The sequence below is a fragment of the Ursus maritimus genome, unplaced genomic scaffold, assembly GCF_017311325.1.
Source record: "Ursus maritimus isolate PB19 unplaced genomic scaffold, ASM1731132v1 scaffold_18, whole genome shotgun sequence".
Taxonomy (NCBI): Eukaryota; Metazoa; Chordata; class Mammalia; order Carnivora; family Ursidae; genus Ursus; species Ursus maritimus.
This window is the reverse complement of record NW_024424230.1, coordinates 55,210,448-55,225,947: the sequence shown is the minus strand read 5'-3', so window position 1 is coordinate 55,225,947 and position 15,500 is coordinate 55,210,448. Positions and strand designations below refer to the sequence as shown.

At 39.6% G+C, this 15,500-nt stretch overlaps 1 protein-coding gene across 1 annotated transcript in view; it reads right to left on the bottom strand.

Annotated features, from left to right (window-relative positions):
- Positions 1-15,500, bottom strand: part of PTPRM (protein tyrosine phosphatase receptor type M) — a 749,396-nt gene that overhangs the window by 547,527 nt on the left and 186,369 nt on the right. Inside the window, exon 3 of the mRNA XM_040632384.1 lies at positions 14,390-14,512. Coding sequence (XP_040488318.1) covers positions 14,390-14,512 — 123 coding nt within the window. The remainder of the gene's footprint in view (positions 1-14,389; positions 14,513-15,500) is intronic.

The window sequence follows — 15,500 nt, the reverse complement described above, 5'->3', positions numbered from 1 at the left end:
TAAAGGGCTTCACAATAATTAATATTTTTGAAAGGTTTTGCTGTATTTGTCAAAAATGGAGTGTTAGAGATCTCTTCTTTGACCTACCTAAACTGAAGGGTATAAGTTAATCAAGAAAGAAAGGAACTATTAACTTGAAGCAGAAGATCCCTTGAAGCCAAGACGGTTTCAAAATCCCTCCCCTTGGGTGAGTGGGTATGGAAAGAGGCAAATGAGGAGAGCCTCTCTCTCTACTCCCTACACTGACCTCAGAAAATCTGGGACCAAAGTTTACCCTGCTGACTGGAAAAAGATCTGACCTCTGGGATTTTACTGTGGATCAAAACAAGGGCAGACTGTGGCATGAAAAAGGCGCAGAGGGTTTACATCTGCTCCCCTGGAGTTCCGGGGGCTCTCTGTTCTTTGCTTTGCTGTGAACATGTCATTAAAGAAAATACTGTTCTTATCCACTGGGGAAGGTCGCTAATGATAAAGACCTTATGAAACGCAAGAATAAATAAGAACTCTTAACCCGACCAAACGAGAGGAGGAAGAGAAGTGCAGAGGGCGTATTCATTAGCTCATGTGCAAAACCTGACCCCACATCTTAACTAGAGAAGTGTAGCAATGTCTACCTGGGGCAAGATGCAGCCCACCCAATAGAAGAGCAAAGAATTACACGTCTCCATCTGCTGGGGGACTTCAGGAATTACCCAAATTAGAAAGTGTGACTTGGCTTGAGCGCTTATTGAAAATCTTATCAAACGCAAGTTAAGTAAGAAACAAAAATACTACCCGGTTGCAGGGATAAGAAAGCGTCACTGGGCAGACTCGTCACAACTAAAACTTCCTTTACTTAAAAGCTGAAATGAAACAACATGCCATTTCTCTTTTTCAGGGAAAACAATGTATGACCCAAATGTAGGCATTTTATAAAGACATCCTCTCAGTGCGGGCAGCCCCTCCCTTCATATAATTCTACTCGAGGAAGAAGGCTGTATCTCCAGCCTGCGGGGGGCAGCTGTGCGTGCCAGCTCCAAGTGGGCAGATGGCCTCTTTCGGCTCTTGATTACATCTACCAAATCTTCGGAAGCCTTGTGGAAGTCTTCCCAGCCTGCAGAGGCCTCCGAATAACAGGGACTTTCTCCAGTGAGTCCCAGGCTTCAAAAGCCACCATAAAGTCTAGGCAATTAGTAGATGAAATTAATCCTTAATGAGTCTTTGCCACTTCATAAATTTAATTTTCTTTTCTTCCAGTCAGTGCTTTATTCTATTTTAATACTCGGTCTGTCAAGTAAAGCATCGCCTGCTGGCACTTTGGTCATCTGTGACCGTCTTTATCTTCCAGGACACAAGAACACTGCCTGCCCACAGCGGGTGCTTTGCAAGTATTTACTTACTGAAACAGAAAAGGTCCTAGCGCTAGAAAGAGCTAGAAAGGTCATCTGCTTCTGTCTTCTTCCTCAAGCTTAAGTATTAACTGTCTATAATAGCTGGACGAATCTATAAAGATCACCAGATTCCCCTGACAACTTTTTCCATGGCTGTGTTAACATTCAACTCAGAAAATGCTTATTTAACACGCCTTCTAAATATGAGCAAATGCAGTTAGAACTCCTATCTTTGGAAATGAATGTGTCATCTTACATAATGTGGCTACTGGAATCGCGGAGATATGACTGGCAGGTTCACCCACAGGATTTGTTATCAGTTCATATGTATCTTTTATCGAGCAGGATTCCCAAGTCTCCCTGAGTAACGGCCGGTCACCTTTATATCACTTTGTCACTGCACATTTCATAATAAAAGGAGTTGAAATTATTTTATCATGACAATATATATGACAGTTCCACAGTTAAAAACCTCAGAAGTTGCGTTACCAATGAATTTATACAACTTCCCTACATGTGAGTTTAAATAATTCACTTTACCCAACCCTCTGCTGTCCAGAAAGCCTCTGCCCAAACAATTTCAAATATATGGATGTTAATCCTACTTTCAAATTTTTCTAGAGCATGATATTTCATAAACCCAACCTTCATAGAATTTGTAAAATTCAGCTATATGATTTTGTACAATGTAATTTGGGGTTTTGTTTTATTTTAAATAAAATACTTATTTTTATATTTATATATTTTGTATTTTTATTTAATAAATTAAAAATAAATATTTTATATACTCATATATTGATTTAAATACATAATATTTATATTTATACTAATAAATACCTTTTAATAATAGGAATGAAGTATTTATATTGTCTTTAGTCAAAAAGAAAAAGTGAGTTATGACACTCAGAGATACCCTTTTGGGAATATTTCCAGAATCTTCTTCCCTCCTTGCTTTGCCCCCCAGAATTGTCTGAGCCTTTAATCGTATATTGACAAGGAAGGCATTTCACTTAAGATAGTCTAGGTCAGCAGTTCTCAGAGTGTCTTCCAGGGACCCTGGAATCCCCAAGACCCTTTCAGGGAATCCACAAGGTCAAAACAGTTTTCATGATAATAATATGACATTATTTGACTATATTATTCCCATTTCATCCTCATTTACTCACAGATGCACATCACTGCTCTGCTGGCTAATGGAACATGTGCTTACACACTGTTTTCAAAATTTCTCAGTTTGAATTTCTAATTCAGAAACTATAAACACACTACCCAAATGAACAGCTCTTTAAATGTTTCAAAAAATATTTTTAAGAGTGTAAAGGGGCCCTAAGACCAAAGTTTGAGAACCACTCAACACACAACTGCAAAATCTCATGGCATAACACAAGGAAGTTTCTGTCTCCCTCAGGCGCATGCCCCCTGAAGTGCACTGAGTGTGTGTGTGTGTGTGTGTGTGTGCGCATGTGGGGGGCGGTGACAGAAGTCATTGCTCCATTTCCTCCCTCAGGCAGCCAGGCTAAAAGCATCCCAATGCTTCCACAATTAGCAAGGCAGGAAAAAGGGAAGAGAACATGGGGAATCTCAAACTGGCTGTAGGAGCTCTGCCTGAAAGGGACACATGTCACTTCTACTCACATTTCACCAGCCAAATCAGGTGTAGCCACATCTAAATCAAAGGGGACAGAAACACACAATCCTCCCATGTTTCTAGAAGGTGAAAGCTGAAAGCAGTTATTCAACAACACTACTGACTACAAGGGCTATCTCTTCATGCAGCTCATGTCTTCCCAGCATCTTTTCTTAAAATTATTCACCCTCACAATGATGTACGTACTCATGGGGCCTCAAGAAACACATTTCAGGAAACACATGGAGAAAAAGTATTTAAATATGACAGACATGAGTTCACATATTTAAGATTCTCTTCCACAATAATTGAGAAACATCAACTCTAAACAAAACATATTAGGGTATACTTGCCTGAGAAAAAGTATTTAAATATGACAGACATGAGTTCACATATTTAAGATTCTCTTCCACAATAATTGAGAAACATCAACTCTAAACAAAACATACTAGGGTATACTTGCCTGAGCTGGTGCTATTGTGTAAAAGAGGCTTTCTAAAAGCCTGTGTTTGACTGACGTGTAAAACCAATTATTTATAATAATTTGTGCCACTAACAGATGTCCAACACCTTTACATAAGAGCAAGACCCAGATCAATTCAAATAAATTACCATTCCTGTCTGAACTGACTCATCCAGCCCAAGTAACAAATTCACATGTCAATGGTGGGCTGACCCAATGACCCATCTGCTGAAAAATACAAACTGTATCATTTTGTTTCCCAAATAACAAGCATTGATTGCAGTGTTAGAAAGGTCACTTGTCATCAGCTGGGTCATTGACCTCCTGGCAAATTGCAGCCTGTCACTCCACAGTGAGCCAGGACCATCAGGAGGAGCAAAGGCATGTTGTGTTTATCGAGTACAATTGGGGAGGTGACGCCATTTTCACGAGATGTGTGTTTAATAGGATGAGTATCACAGTCAACAGACATGGAAAGAGAAAACAGCATGAAAAGGAATGACTGTAAGATATTTCATAATTTCCCAGGGTGACGACCAGAAACCTCACTGATGTAGGAGAGGTTTAAAATGCACTGAATCAAACCCAGTCTAGGTCTCCAAGTCTGATGCCAGGGATTTCAATATCTTGTACATGTTCTATGGGAAACAGAGTAAATGCAAAATGTCTCTTTCAAGTTCCTTAAAAGGAACCGGGGAAGACAAAATTAAGACACAACCTCATATCAGACAACCTAAAGCATACAAATAAGAACAGGCCATTTGAAAACCACATTTCCAGGGACGTCCTCTCTAAGAATGCTGCTACGGTCACGTGCTACCTGACATACCCGATTCCCACACTTACTGCTGTCTCAATTTGTCCACCCACCAGAGAGGCATTATGACTGCCCAGCCGACAATGAATTAAAAAGCCATATTTATTTCTCTTCCAACCATTAAGCTTTTAAATATCACTTTAAGATATAATTTATCACAATCTCCTAGAATAAAGTATCAGCCAACTATGCATTAAAGGCTACTTATTTAAAATAATGATCTGCACAATAATTTCATGGGGTTTGCCAAGAAATGCCGTATGATTTTTTCCTCTGTATTCAGCCCCATTTTAGGGACAGGATACAAATGAATACAGGCATGTATCCAAAAATAAAATTTAATAATTCCTCATGCATCCTCTTACAAAGTTTCAGTTAGCCACCAAAATATCTACCAATAGGATAACGATCTTTATCCTTGTACACTCACTGAGGCATATGACCACAGTGTAAAGCATGTGTCCTATTTTAGAGTCCTAAAATTACATCCCTGAAGTTAGTCACTCTCCATCAGTGCATCGGCTCCACTAAACCTCTCCAGTAAAGACCAAGGAATCGTCCTGATATGCTCGGAAAGGGAAGACATGGATCAACTTCGGTTTTCAAAATAGAACTATAAATATTTTCGATGCGATGTGACAGGATAGCATTTGGCCTAAAACGCATCCATGTACAATCATTGCTTTGGTATGGCCCCAAGTTGGTGCACCTCACTCTGGTGGCCTTTGTTTCCCCACACATACCGCACGTTATGCTTAGTTTCAAAACTACACGCCAGTTAAAAAAGCAGTACAGTAAATACTTATATACGCTTGACCCAGACTTAACAATTGTTAACATCTTACCACATTTGCATTCTCTCTCAACACACACGTGTGTGCATGCATACATTTTTTTCTACACAGACACCCAGACACCCCTAAACACATTACCACTGATCTCCCAAGAACAAGGTCATTCTCCTGCATATTCATATGCTTTGTGGTATCTATCTACTAACCAAATTTCCTCATGACATCTTTTCCTGACACCCTCTAATGAGAAATTTTGAATTTTCCTCTATGCACACACAGTCAAATAATGTATTTTTTCCTCCTTTGCCAGAAATCAACAAATGACCTCCTTGCTTTGCATGTTCGCCAGCTCAGTATAGCTTAAGAGTCTTTCTTCCTCCAGGTATGATGTCCACAGTTCCCTGAGGCTCTGCAACTTCCCCAGTTGCACTGTGAGAGCATCTGCTCCCCAACCTCCACTCGCCACCTCAGGACAGATGTTCCTTCAGCCAGACATGCCCACCTGCTCTGGCCTCACACCCCATGCTCGCATGGCCCCTCTGGGGAGCACCTCCTTCCGGATGCCGTCTGCTCCCCCTCACCCGCCAGTCTCTCTCTGGGCAACAGCCTGGCCCCACCAGAGCACTGGCCACCCCACTTCTACATGTCCTAGAAGATGGGGCGCAGTTCGTGGCCGATCTCCTCATGCCCAGAACAGACATCACCAGTGTCTCACACATAGCTGAACTCTCAAAGAGGCCTTCCATTTCTTCCTGGTCTTCAGGTAAAAAGAATAATCCAGGTGTAACCATTTCTTATTTAAATTTATTCATCTCTTGGATTCCTGGGGCCATGGAAAGTCTCAGAGGCACGTAAGGGGGAGTCTGCGTCTGTGACTTTAACTTACCAGCAGCCCTGTAAGCTGGTGTATCAGTAGTCCACCCAAAACCCATTTGACCCAAAGATCCTGCCCTCCATAAGGTAGGGCATGTTGTGTTTATCAAGTACAATTGCTGCTTGGCAGCTCCAGACCCAACTGGCTTGTCTCCCTCAGGCCTCAGGCTCTCAGGTCTCTACAGAAATTGTTTTCCCATCCGCCCATCCCTACCAGGCTGCTGGCAGATGGGAAATCTGCATTCCAAAGACCCGCACTGAGTTTCACATCAAAGTCCACTGGCCCTGTCTTTTGACTCTTGTACCAAAGCGAGCTCCTCTTTCCCAACACTTTGGCCATGCCCAACTCCAGGGGGCCTAGCACACAGAACAAAGGGTATGTGAGAGCTGACCAGCTCCTCAGTGTGATTTTCTCAGGCTGGCTAACATAATGGACCCATCGCCCGCTCTGAACCCTTCTTGCATCCCTTTCTCTGCTCAGATTCGGAGAGATTTACCACCTCTCTCATGATTGGCCTATTTATTTCATTACTCGGCTTCACATAACTCTTATGATGTCATACAATTTTACAGGAAATCAAGCAAAGAATGAACATATTTTAAAAACACATATTTATATATACAGGCTCACCTGTATCCTTTTTAGAAATATTTTAAAAAATAGCTAGCCCCTGTTCTTACTTTCTGTGACAGTATTCAATCAGCCAAGAGAAGATTTTAGAAAAAATTTAAAGGAGAACATTTGTTGAGCAATGACTATAAACGACTGAAATAAGCGATCACACATATTACAATGGCCCCGGGCCCTCCGGAAACAATTAACTATTAAAAATCAAAACATTTTTCAAAAAACAAAAAACAAAAACAACAACAACAACACAAAACCAAGACTGCCCTGATCTTGAAAGTCCTTGCGTATGAAAACTGAATCATTGAAAACATTATGTCAAGTGACATAAGCCAGACACAAAAGGACAAATACTGTCTGACTCCACTTCTATGAGGGACCCAGAGTAGTCAACTTCACAGAGACAGGAAGTAGAATGGGGGTTACCAGAGCCTGGGTGGAGGAAGGAATGGGGACGTAGTGTCTCATGGGTGCAGAGTTTGGGGAAGATAAAAAAAAGTTCTGGAGACAGATGGTGGAGATAGTTGCACAGCAATGTGAATGTACTTAGTACCACTGAACCCTTAAAAATGGTTTATATGGTCAATTTTATGTTGTTTATACCCACATTAAAGCTATCCAGAGCCCCATCCTGTTTGATTAAGAACTCCCCACAGATCACTGATCTGAAATGGGTTTTTTAAATTACATTCTAAAGTTATTTTTCTAAATTTTATAATTTGTAATAGAGAATTCATAATTTATAATAGAGAATACATCTCCAGTCCAATTTCTTTCACTGTGTCTCATCATTCACTGTTGAACTGGAAACCCACCTGAATCCTCACGAAGGCGATCTGAGTGAGATGTGGAGGAGTTCCCATCAGTGTCTATCTTACATCTGGATGGCAGGCAGGCATTTCTCAATGGGACACTTAAATGAGATTTCCAAGGACAACAAAACTGTTTTTATTTCCTGAGTCTGATGACTGGAAACATTCAGAATCAAGCCAAAAGATGGCAATTTAATGACCATCCTTAAAAAAATTAAGTGTTATTTTGATTATGAAGTTATACTTGATCGTAAAGGAAATGTGTGACATAGAAATGATAAGGCAATTACCCCCAATCCTCCAATCCTGAAATAAACATTGTTAGTATTTTAATGGACTTCTTTCAGCTTGCTTTTTTAATCAATTCAAAAATTATATGAAGGTCTATATCTTCTGCTTCTTATTCAATATCATTTAGAAGAGAAAATAAGAACTTGGCATGAACTTTACTCAGAGTCCAAATTAAGCTAAGAGATGAATTCATACCAAATTACTCCTGAAAAATTACTTAATAATAATAAAAGAAGGACATTTCTTGCATATTGTGCTGGGCCAGGTATGAGGTCAAACTCCCAAAGCTGATTATCTTGTTTCACCTGGTCAACAACCCTATGCAGCAGGTTCTAAACACATCTCCACAGCCTTCAGGATCCTGTAAGACTGACCGCCCCACTCCATCCAGCAGAACTCACCTCTGACCCCAAGCTTGGCTCCTGCTCTTGCCTCTGCCCAGATGACTCAAACTCCATGTTCTCCTTGACCTCAACAGGATCTCCGTCTCTGCTCCCAGAGCACTTCTGCAGAGAGGCTGATCCTGTCTCCTGCTCCCATCACTTGCTAGGCCCTTATCCTGATGTAGCTTTTCGCCACAGCCCTTAGCACCATCCCACCATCCCAGTGTATGTCTCTACCTATTAGCTCCTGCCTGCCTCCCCCGCAGGATGCAATCAGCAAGGGGACAGAGCTTACTGGTGCAGCTCCAGCATGGACAGCCAGGCCCATGGCCGTCACCCCACAAACATATATGACTAACTCAGACTTCACAGATGAGGAGGCTAGGAAACTTAGAGCTTAAGAAGCTTCAAGGTTAATAACGACAAAGTGACAGAGCCAGTATCTGACCTAGAGGGAACCTGCAGCCCCCACAATGAATAAGCCTTCATGTTCCTTTTCAGAAGATCCAGAAAGTTGCCCCATGGAATGAAGACTACCCCTCACTAGGTGCATGTGCTCATGTGGGAAGACCACTCCTCAGTACTCAGAGGAGCGAAACTGGGAGCTGGCTCTCCGACCTGTAAGCCTGGAGCAGGTTTAACTTCTCTGAACTTCAGTCTCCTAAGATATAAAATAGAGATAATGCCTCCCAATCTTCCAGGGTCCTCGTGAGGATCAAAGACACACAGCAAAGAAGCAAACTTTGTTAACTGCTAAGAGTCATTTACATGTACGAGATTCCTTTGTTGAGAAAGGAGAATGATTCGAGGGTACTGGGCTGCCACTTGCCTGCAATATCGATTTTTTTTTTTTGCTCTTGTTTTTATTTTATTATTTTTTTTTGAAGGGACAAAGCATCCAAGAAAGCTAAATTTCATGCTATAGTGTGGTGAGTCTGATGAACCAAATTTTGTATTACCTTTTAAGTATTCAATTCCACAAAGTCATTAATAAATCAGGGAATATGTGGTCTTAAAGGATAGAATCTTTGGCAATCCAAGAACCATCTTACCAGACTAAGGATGAAAGGTGCCCTGGGGAGGGGTCCTTACTTGGCTCACTCAGTGATGAATCCCGATGTGATGAATAACAATGCCTAGCACATCGCAGGTGTTAGGTAAATATTTGTTGAATGTTGACAGATTCAAAGAACGAATGAGATAATTAGACAACTGTCTGAATATTCCGTGCCAAAAATACTACTCACTAGATACACACTGAAATTTAAGGAGGAAAAATGCCTTTTCAACCCCATAGTCTTCTTCTCAACACTCACCAAACCTTGCATAAGCCCTGAAGTGTGAATAAACAGGGAAGTCTTCCCTAGCAAGAGGAAAATATGCCTGATGAACCGACCCAAAGAGGAACTCCAATCCCTTTGTCTGTCAATCCGTCATCTTTCCCAAATGTGAAACTGACCCTACATAATCACTTTTTCTATTTTCTGGGTCATCACACTCAGAGTGCATATTGCCTCTCCATCCAGCACTTCTCTCTCTGCCTTTCATAGGGGCACCCGCAGAAATGACTCAATCCTTAGTCATAGCATCTCCGCGAAGATCAGAAACACCAGCTCTCCCAGTTTGCAACATATAAACTAAGGGTGGAAGGCTGCATGAGCTTTCCCTAGTTACATGCTACAACTCCTGTTAAGTTTTCCTAGCACCGGGAACCAAATTCACTTAATTATAGCTCTGCTGGAGATGATTTCTTAGACCATGTCAGGTATAAACAAATGTCAATATTATGAGTTATCAAATGGCTATGGTTGTAAGCTATCTTTACATTTTTAATATTATGGACAGGTTTATTGTTTTATTTATTTATGTATTTATGTATATGTTTATTTATTATTTATTGTTTTAATTTTTGTATAAGATAAAGTTGCATTTTCTTATACATCAGACAGGGAACTTGTTAAATATCCATTTTATAGAACTCGAGCATGAAGGTACAAACAATATCCTTTAATGAAATATAAAAACATAAAAACATATAAAAGTATAAAAACAGTTGTCGGACTGTGCAGGTGTTTTTACATGACAAAACACTTCTCAATACTTCTTGATCTACTCTGAAAATTACACAATGTACTGCTACAGAAAGTGATAGAATACAACAGTGCTAAGAAAACGTACTAGGTTATTATTTGGTTACTTAATCAAGGATTCTTGTGCTCAAGGTCGTAATCCTCATGATAAAGTTTACGAAAATTCCCTATTGTTAATGGAGATCAACTGATAGGAAATAAACCACTTACCAATAAAGAGAAACCACGTGTGGCATAGTTTTACCATCAAACAAACTGGTTCAGAGACAGCGGCAAAAGTAAATCTCCAACATAAACGTCAGCTTCCAATACAAAAATTTAAATGGCATTTGGTCTTTATTTGCCTTAAATATGTATTTCCAGAGCCAGTGTCACAGCCTTCGAGTTATCAAGTCAGCTTATATAAAGTTATCAAGTCAGCTTATATAAAGCTCCAGACTGTATTTAAATTTTTTAGATGTGGCTAAAAATGACCTCGCACATGAAGATACAGAGAAACAAACCATACACACACGAAAGCATCGATCTCAAAAAAAGACCCAGGAAAAGTAAAATTTAAATTAGAGCAAATTTAGAGTAAAAATTTCAGTCTTTCACCGTCATAATTTTCAAAATCATATTACTGGATTATCTGCTTATTAGAATCACAAGAGTCCCACAGGGAGGATGGTATTAAGCAATAAAGAAAATCACAACGCTTTTGAATAGAAAGCAAATTTATGAGAAAGATAGAGAAAATCCCTAATCATCATGTTTTTTCTTACTGATTTTAACGGCCTAATGTTTGGAAAATGTATCATCTGAAAGTAAAAGAAAATATGACATAGTACTTGGGTATTAATAGTTATAATATGAATACAGAAGCAATAACAATGTAAACTGAGTCCAAAGCAACAATCATAGGCTGACGCCAAAATGGTCTAAGACGGGTCAGCAACACTTTTCCATAAAGGACCAGACAGACAGTAAATATCTAGGCTTAGTGAACCCTACAGTGTCTGTTGTGGTGTCTGTCCTCCGCTCTGCCACTGTCGCTTGAAACCAATCACAGACGATATTTAATAAATACACAAGGCTCCATGCCAGGAAAACTTTGTTTATGGACGCTGAAATTTGAATTTCATGTGTCACAAAATATTATTATTATTTAGATTTTTTTCAACCATGTAAAAACATAAAAACCATTCTTAGCTTTCGAGCCATCCAAAAACTCGCAGCAGGCTGGATGTGGCCTGAGGACACAGTGCGCCAGCCCTTGGTCTGAGGCGCCACAGAACCATCCTACACACGAGAGAAGACATGCAAATATACGTGTGGGAACAAATCCAACCATACTGTAAATACAGGTTTAAAGAAATGAGCCCTCAGGAAGCATTGCTGGTATCTGATTTTGCCACCCATTTACCCCGACCATTTCATAAAACTGATTTCTGTTTTAGTCCAAGAGGGTCAGCTTTGGAATTCGTTTTTTGAAATAAATCATGTTATACATATTAATGCAAAAGGAGGAGGAGGAGGAAGAGAAAACCCTTGTAACTAAATAGTACTTAAAGCAACTCATGGTTAAATTATCTATACACATTGGAAACTCTGTTTTAAAATCCATACCGTAGGATACTATATGCAAAGTTTTTAGGATGATATTTCCTTATTTCTAACAATGAAATTTCATTGAGAATTTAACTTCTCACTGCAGGTGGACAGGTCAGCTGAGCACTAGTCCATATCCTTAATAACATAGGAGCTATTGCTCTTAAACACTGCCGGTCTATGCGACACTTAATAATACAGGACTTAGATTGTTCACTAATTGTGTTTTTGTAACTCTCTTTCCCAAGTACATAAGTTCCTAGAGAGAAAGGTTCATTTCTTATAAACTTTCACCCCCACAGTAATTAGCATCATGATTAGCATATAGTAGTGCTCAAAGGAATTTTTGTAATGGCTAAAGTCTGTTTAATGAATAGGAGGGAAAAAATACTATTATTGGCAATTCTATGTTATGGCAGAAATTTAGTCTAATGGAACAACTACCAATTTTCAGAAATCTCATCTGGACCCATGCCCGCCGACATCATCAGAGGAAAGAGGAACCAGACTGCTAGTCTTGCCCCAAATCCCTCCAGACCTGCTGTCACCCAACCACCCACATATCCCCACAGTGACCTGCACCCTATTTGAGGGCCAGGGTTGAGGGCACACCTTTTGTAACTATCAAAAATCAGATGGAACTGAGAAACGTGTTGGAAGATACAACATTCAGAGACCTGAAGTTACAAAGGCCTGATATTAATTGCCAAGTATTCCATTAGTCAACAGAAGTAGAATAAATTCAAACAAAGTGTTTAAATGCCTCCACTTTATTCTTCCAAAGGCAGAAAAGCCTTTAAAAGCCAGATGCTTGCAAAGTTGCTTCCCCTTTGTTCTTTCATTTACCCAAACGACTGTTTCAGGATGCAACTCGTCTTTGATCTTTATTACCATTTTTGTAATGGCCTCTGCTAGGAACCCATCCTTTCTATTATTTAGAACTTGGACAATTTGCTCTGAGATGCTATTATGGGAAATAAGAAAGAAGGAAAGGACAAGATGATGACAAGAAATTATACCTCCCCCTCAACAGAGGAAGGTTGGTCATCATGTGACAAAAACAGAACCCATGAAGGCTGAAAAAGATATTGCAATATTGGGGCTCCTTTGTAAAAGTCAATTTTTCTAAGACAGTCTTCAAACTAAAGGACCACAATAATTAAATCTACTAGCCAATATGAAAAATTATAACTTTCTTTCATTCTTTTTTCTTTTTATCTTTTTTTAAACTAAATTAGAAAATAATAAGAAAAGCTTGAGTGCACTCTTGTGGCAGACTCTCCCAGGACTAAATCTGAGCACCCTGGTCCCCACTACCTCGACCGCAGCCATCCCCAGCCTTTCTGGACACAGGCTGGATCCTCAAGAGAGAACAGTCGACACCCATAAGGCATTTTGGGGTGAGAAGCCTATCTGGAGAAGGACAGCTCTGGGTCAGGAACTCTGCCATACCCTTCTTCTCTTTCCCCACTCCCTGGCAAGCATGAAAGCAAGAGCTGGAATTTGTAAAAAACAACTAAAGTACCACTTACTCAAGCATAAGTCATATTCAAAAGCACACACACATACAGGAAAAAAAGAGACAGAATGTTAGCTGGGGGGAAATAACTAAAAGCTGGAAACATGTGAAGTCCAGCAAAGCTGCAGTGCTAAGGAGCTCAGTTTTCCCTTCTTCGAAGTTATAAGGAGATAAACGTGGGAAGGAGAGGGAAAGAACATGGCAGGCATCATAACTGTCAAAGCTTAGTGAAGAACGATGGTAAACTCTACTTCCTACTTAAAAGCTACCTTTACAAGATGACTTACTAAATGCAATTATTGCTACATTTGCATGCATTAACGAAGAACTTTACAGTTATAAGAAAGTACAAAAAATGTGTTTTATCTAAAATCCAAATCAGAATAATGTTTTGCAGTTTGAACCCTGACTAGGGCACACTGTCACCCCTTCGTAACATTAATCAACATATCTAAACTCCTAGAGTGCTGTCCAACACCACCACCTGCAAAGGGTGTCGATTAAAATGACCAAGTTCCAATGTGATTAATGGTCCCTTGTCACCACCTTCCCCCTCTTCCTTCAAAATAAGTAGAATTCTTGCTGGTGGTTCACTGGAGCAAATGTCTTTCACTCATCAGGAAATTTACAAAACACTTCTACAGAAAAAGAAGGATCCACATGTGTGCCTCACCATTTCATCTTTGGTGCCAAGTGAGCCCCTGAGGCTGACAAGGTTCAAGGTATTCTCCAAGGTCTCCCATTTGTGACAGAGACTTTTGTTATTTGGATTTCCCAGCTAGAGTTCCATCCACTAGACACATTTGCCAGAAGAGACATCCATCTATTTCCCATATTTGCTGCTTTGGAAAGGATCAACTGGAGAATGCCCATTAATCTAGCTCAGGTGTACCCAAAGATAAAGGAAGTAAACTTTAATTAGACTTTAAAGGAAGAGATACAAAGGTGAACTCTTTGTACTTTGCAACTGGTCCTCTTAATTGTACTATTCTCACTAGTTAATCACCTTGGGCTGCCACGCTCAAAGGCCAACACCCTCACTCATTCAGCCAATGCCCAATGAATATTTACTGTGATTCAGACTCTTGTGAAGCTTTGATTTTAAAAAGAAAATTTAAAACTACATGCAAACCTGATGGCATCCATGGATCAGAAGTTGGTTTGGTCAAGGTGTTCACCTGCTCCCAGTTGAAGTCATCATCTTCAGCTTGACTATATCCACAGGTGCTGTATGGCTCATCAAAAAGGCAACCACCTAAAATGTAAAGAATGAAAAGTAATGTAAGCAATGAATAGACCTCTGGAATAAGCTATGATAATTGCAGGTAACTGTAAACCTACGTGATACCACACTAAATTTGATTTGACCTTTGTGTCCAAGTACTATGGATCTTGACCCTACTGTAGCCTAAATGCTAAGTGCTAACCAAGCTGAGTCTTACCCATGCCTTGCCATAGTGCTATACTATACCGTTCCTCCAAAGAATCCCATGTGTGTATAATCCAAACGAAAGTAGACCTGAGCAAATTTATAATTCTTATTTTCCAGATTTGCAGGAATTTGGAATAATTGACCTTGTGTTCAAAACTTTACTAGGATTGCCCTAGGTATTCAACATGTTTTTAATAGAAAAAAATAATAATGTGTCCAAAAAATTAAAAGAGAAATGCTTTCACCATAACATTGGCACAATGTCAGGGGGAAGAATGCAGTAGAGACCATGAGCATAGCCTGCAAAATATTTTTCTAAGAATTATTCTAAATCTAAGATAAAAACAGGTTTCACTTTAATACTTTGGAGACTTGAGGTCTTAATAGTACAAGAGATTATAAATTTGCTTATAGTCCACACAATTTCTAAGGGCAAGAATAAATTCAAAACTAAACATGTGGTAAACATCTGCTTAATTCTGATGCTAGAAATGAAGCAACTTAAAGAAACAAAGAATAAAAGAAGATGCAGTTTTACAAAGCATTTCAGCTGTTTCGGCATCCTGGAGCACACTGACGATTTTAAGTCCCATCCACATCCTCTTAAATGTCTCCTGTTACTTTGAATTATTACAGTACCAAATCTTTTCACCAGTGTTTCACATTGGGAAAGGGGCTGATTATACTGTAGATCACATTAATTATTACGAAAATTCTGACATCCATTATATAATGCTATTACTTATATTAATTAAAACTGTTAATTATAATTACTTTCCAATGATGAGAATGAAGGGTTCTGGTCAAGAAA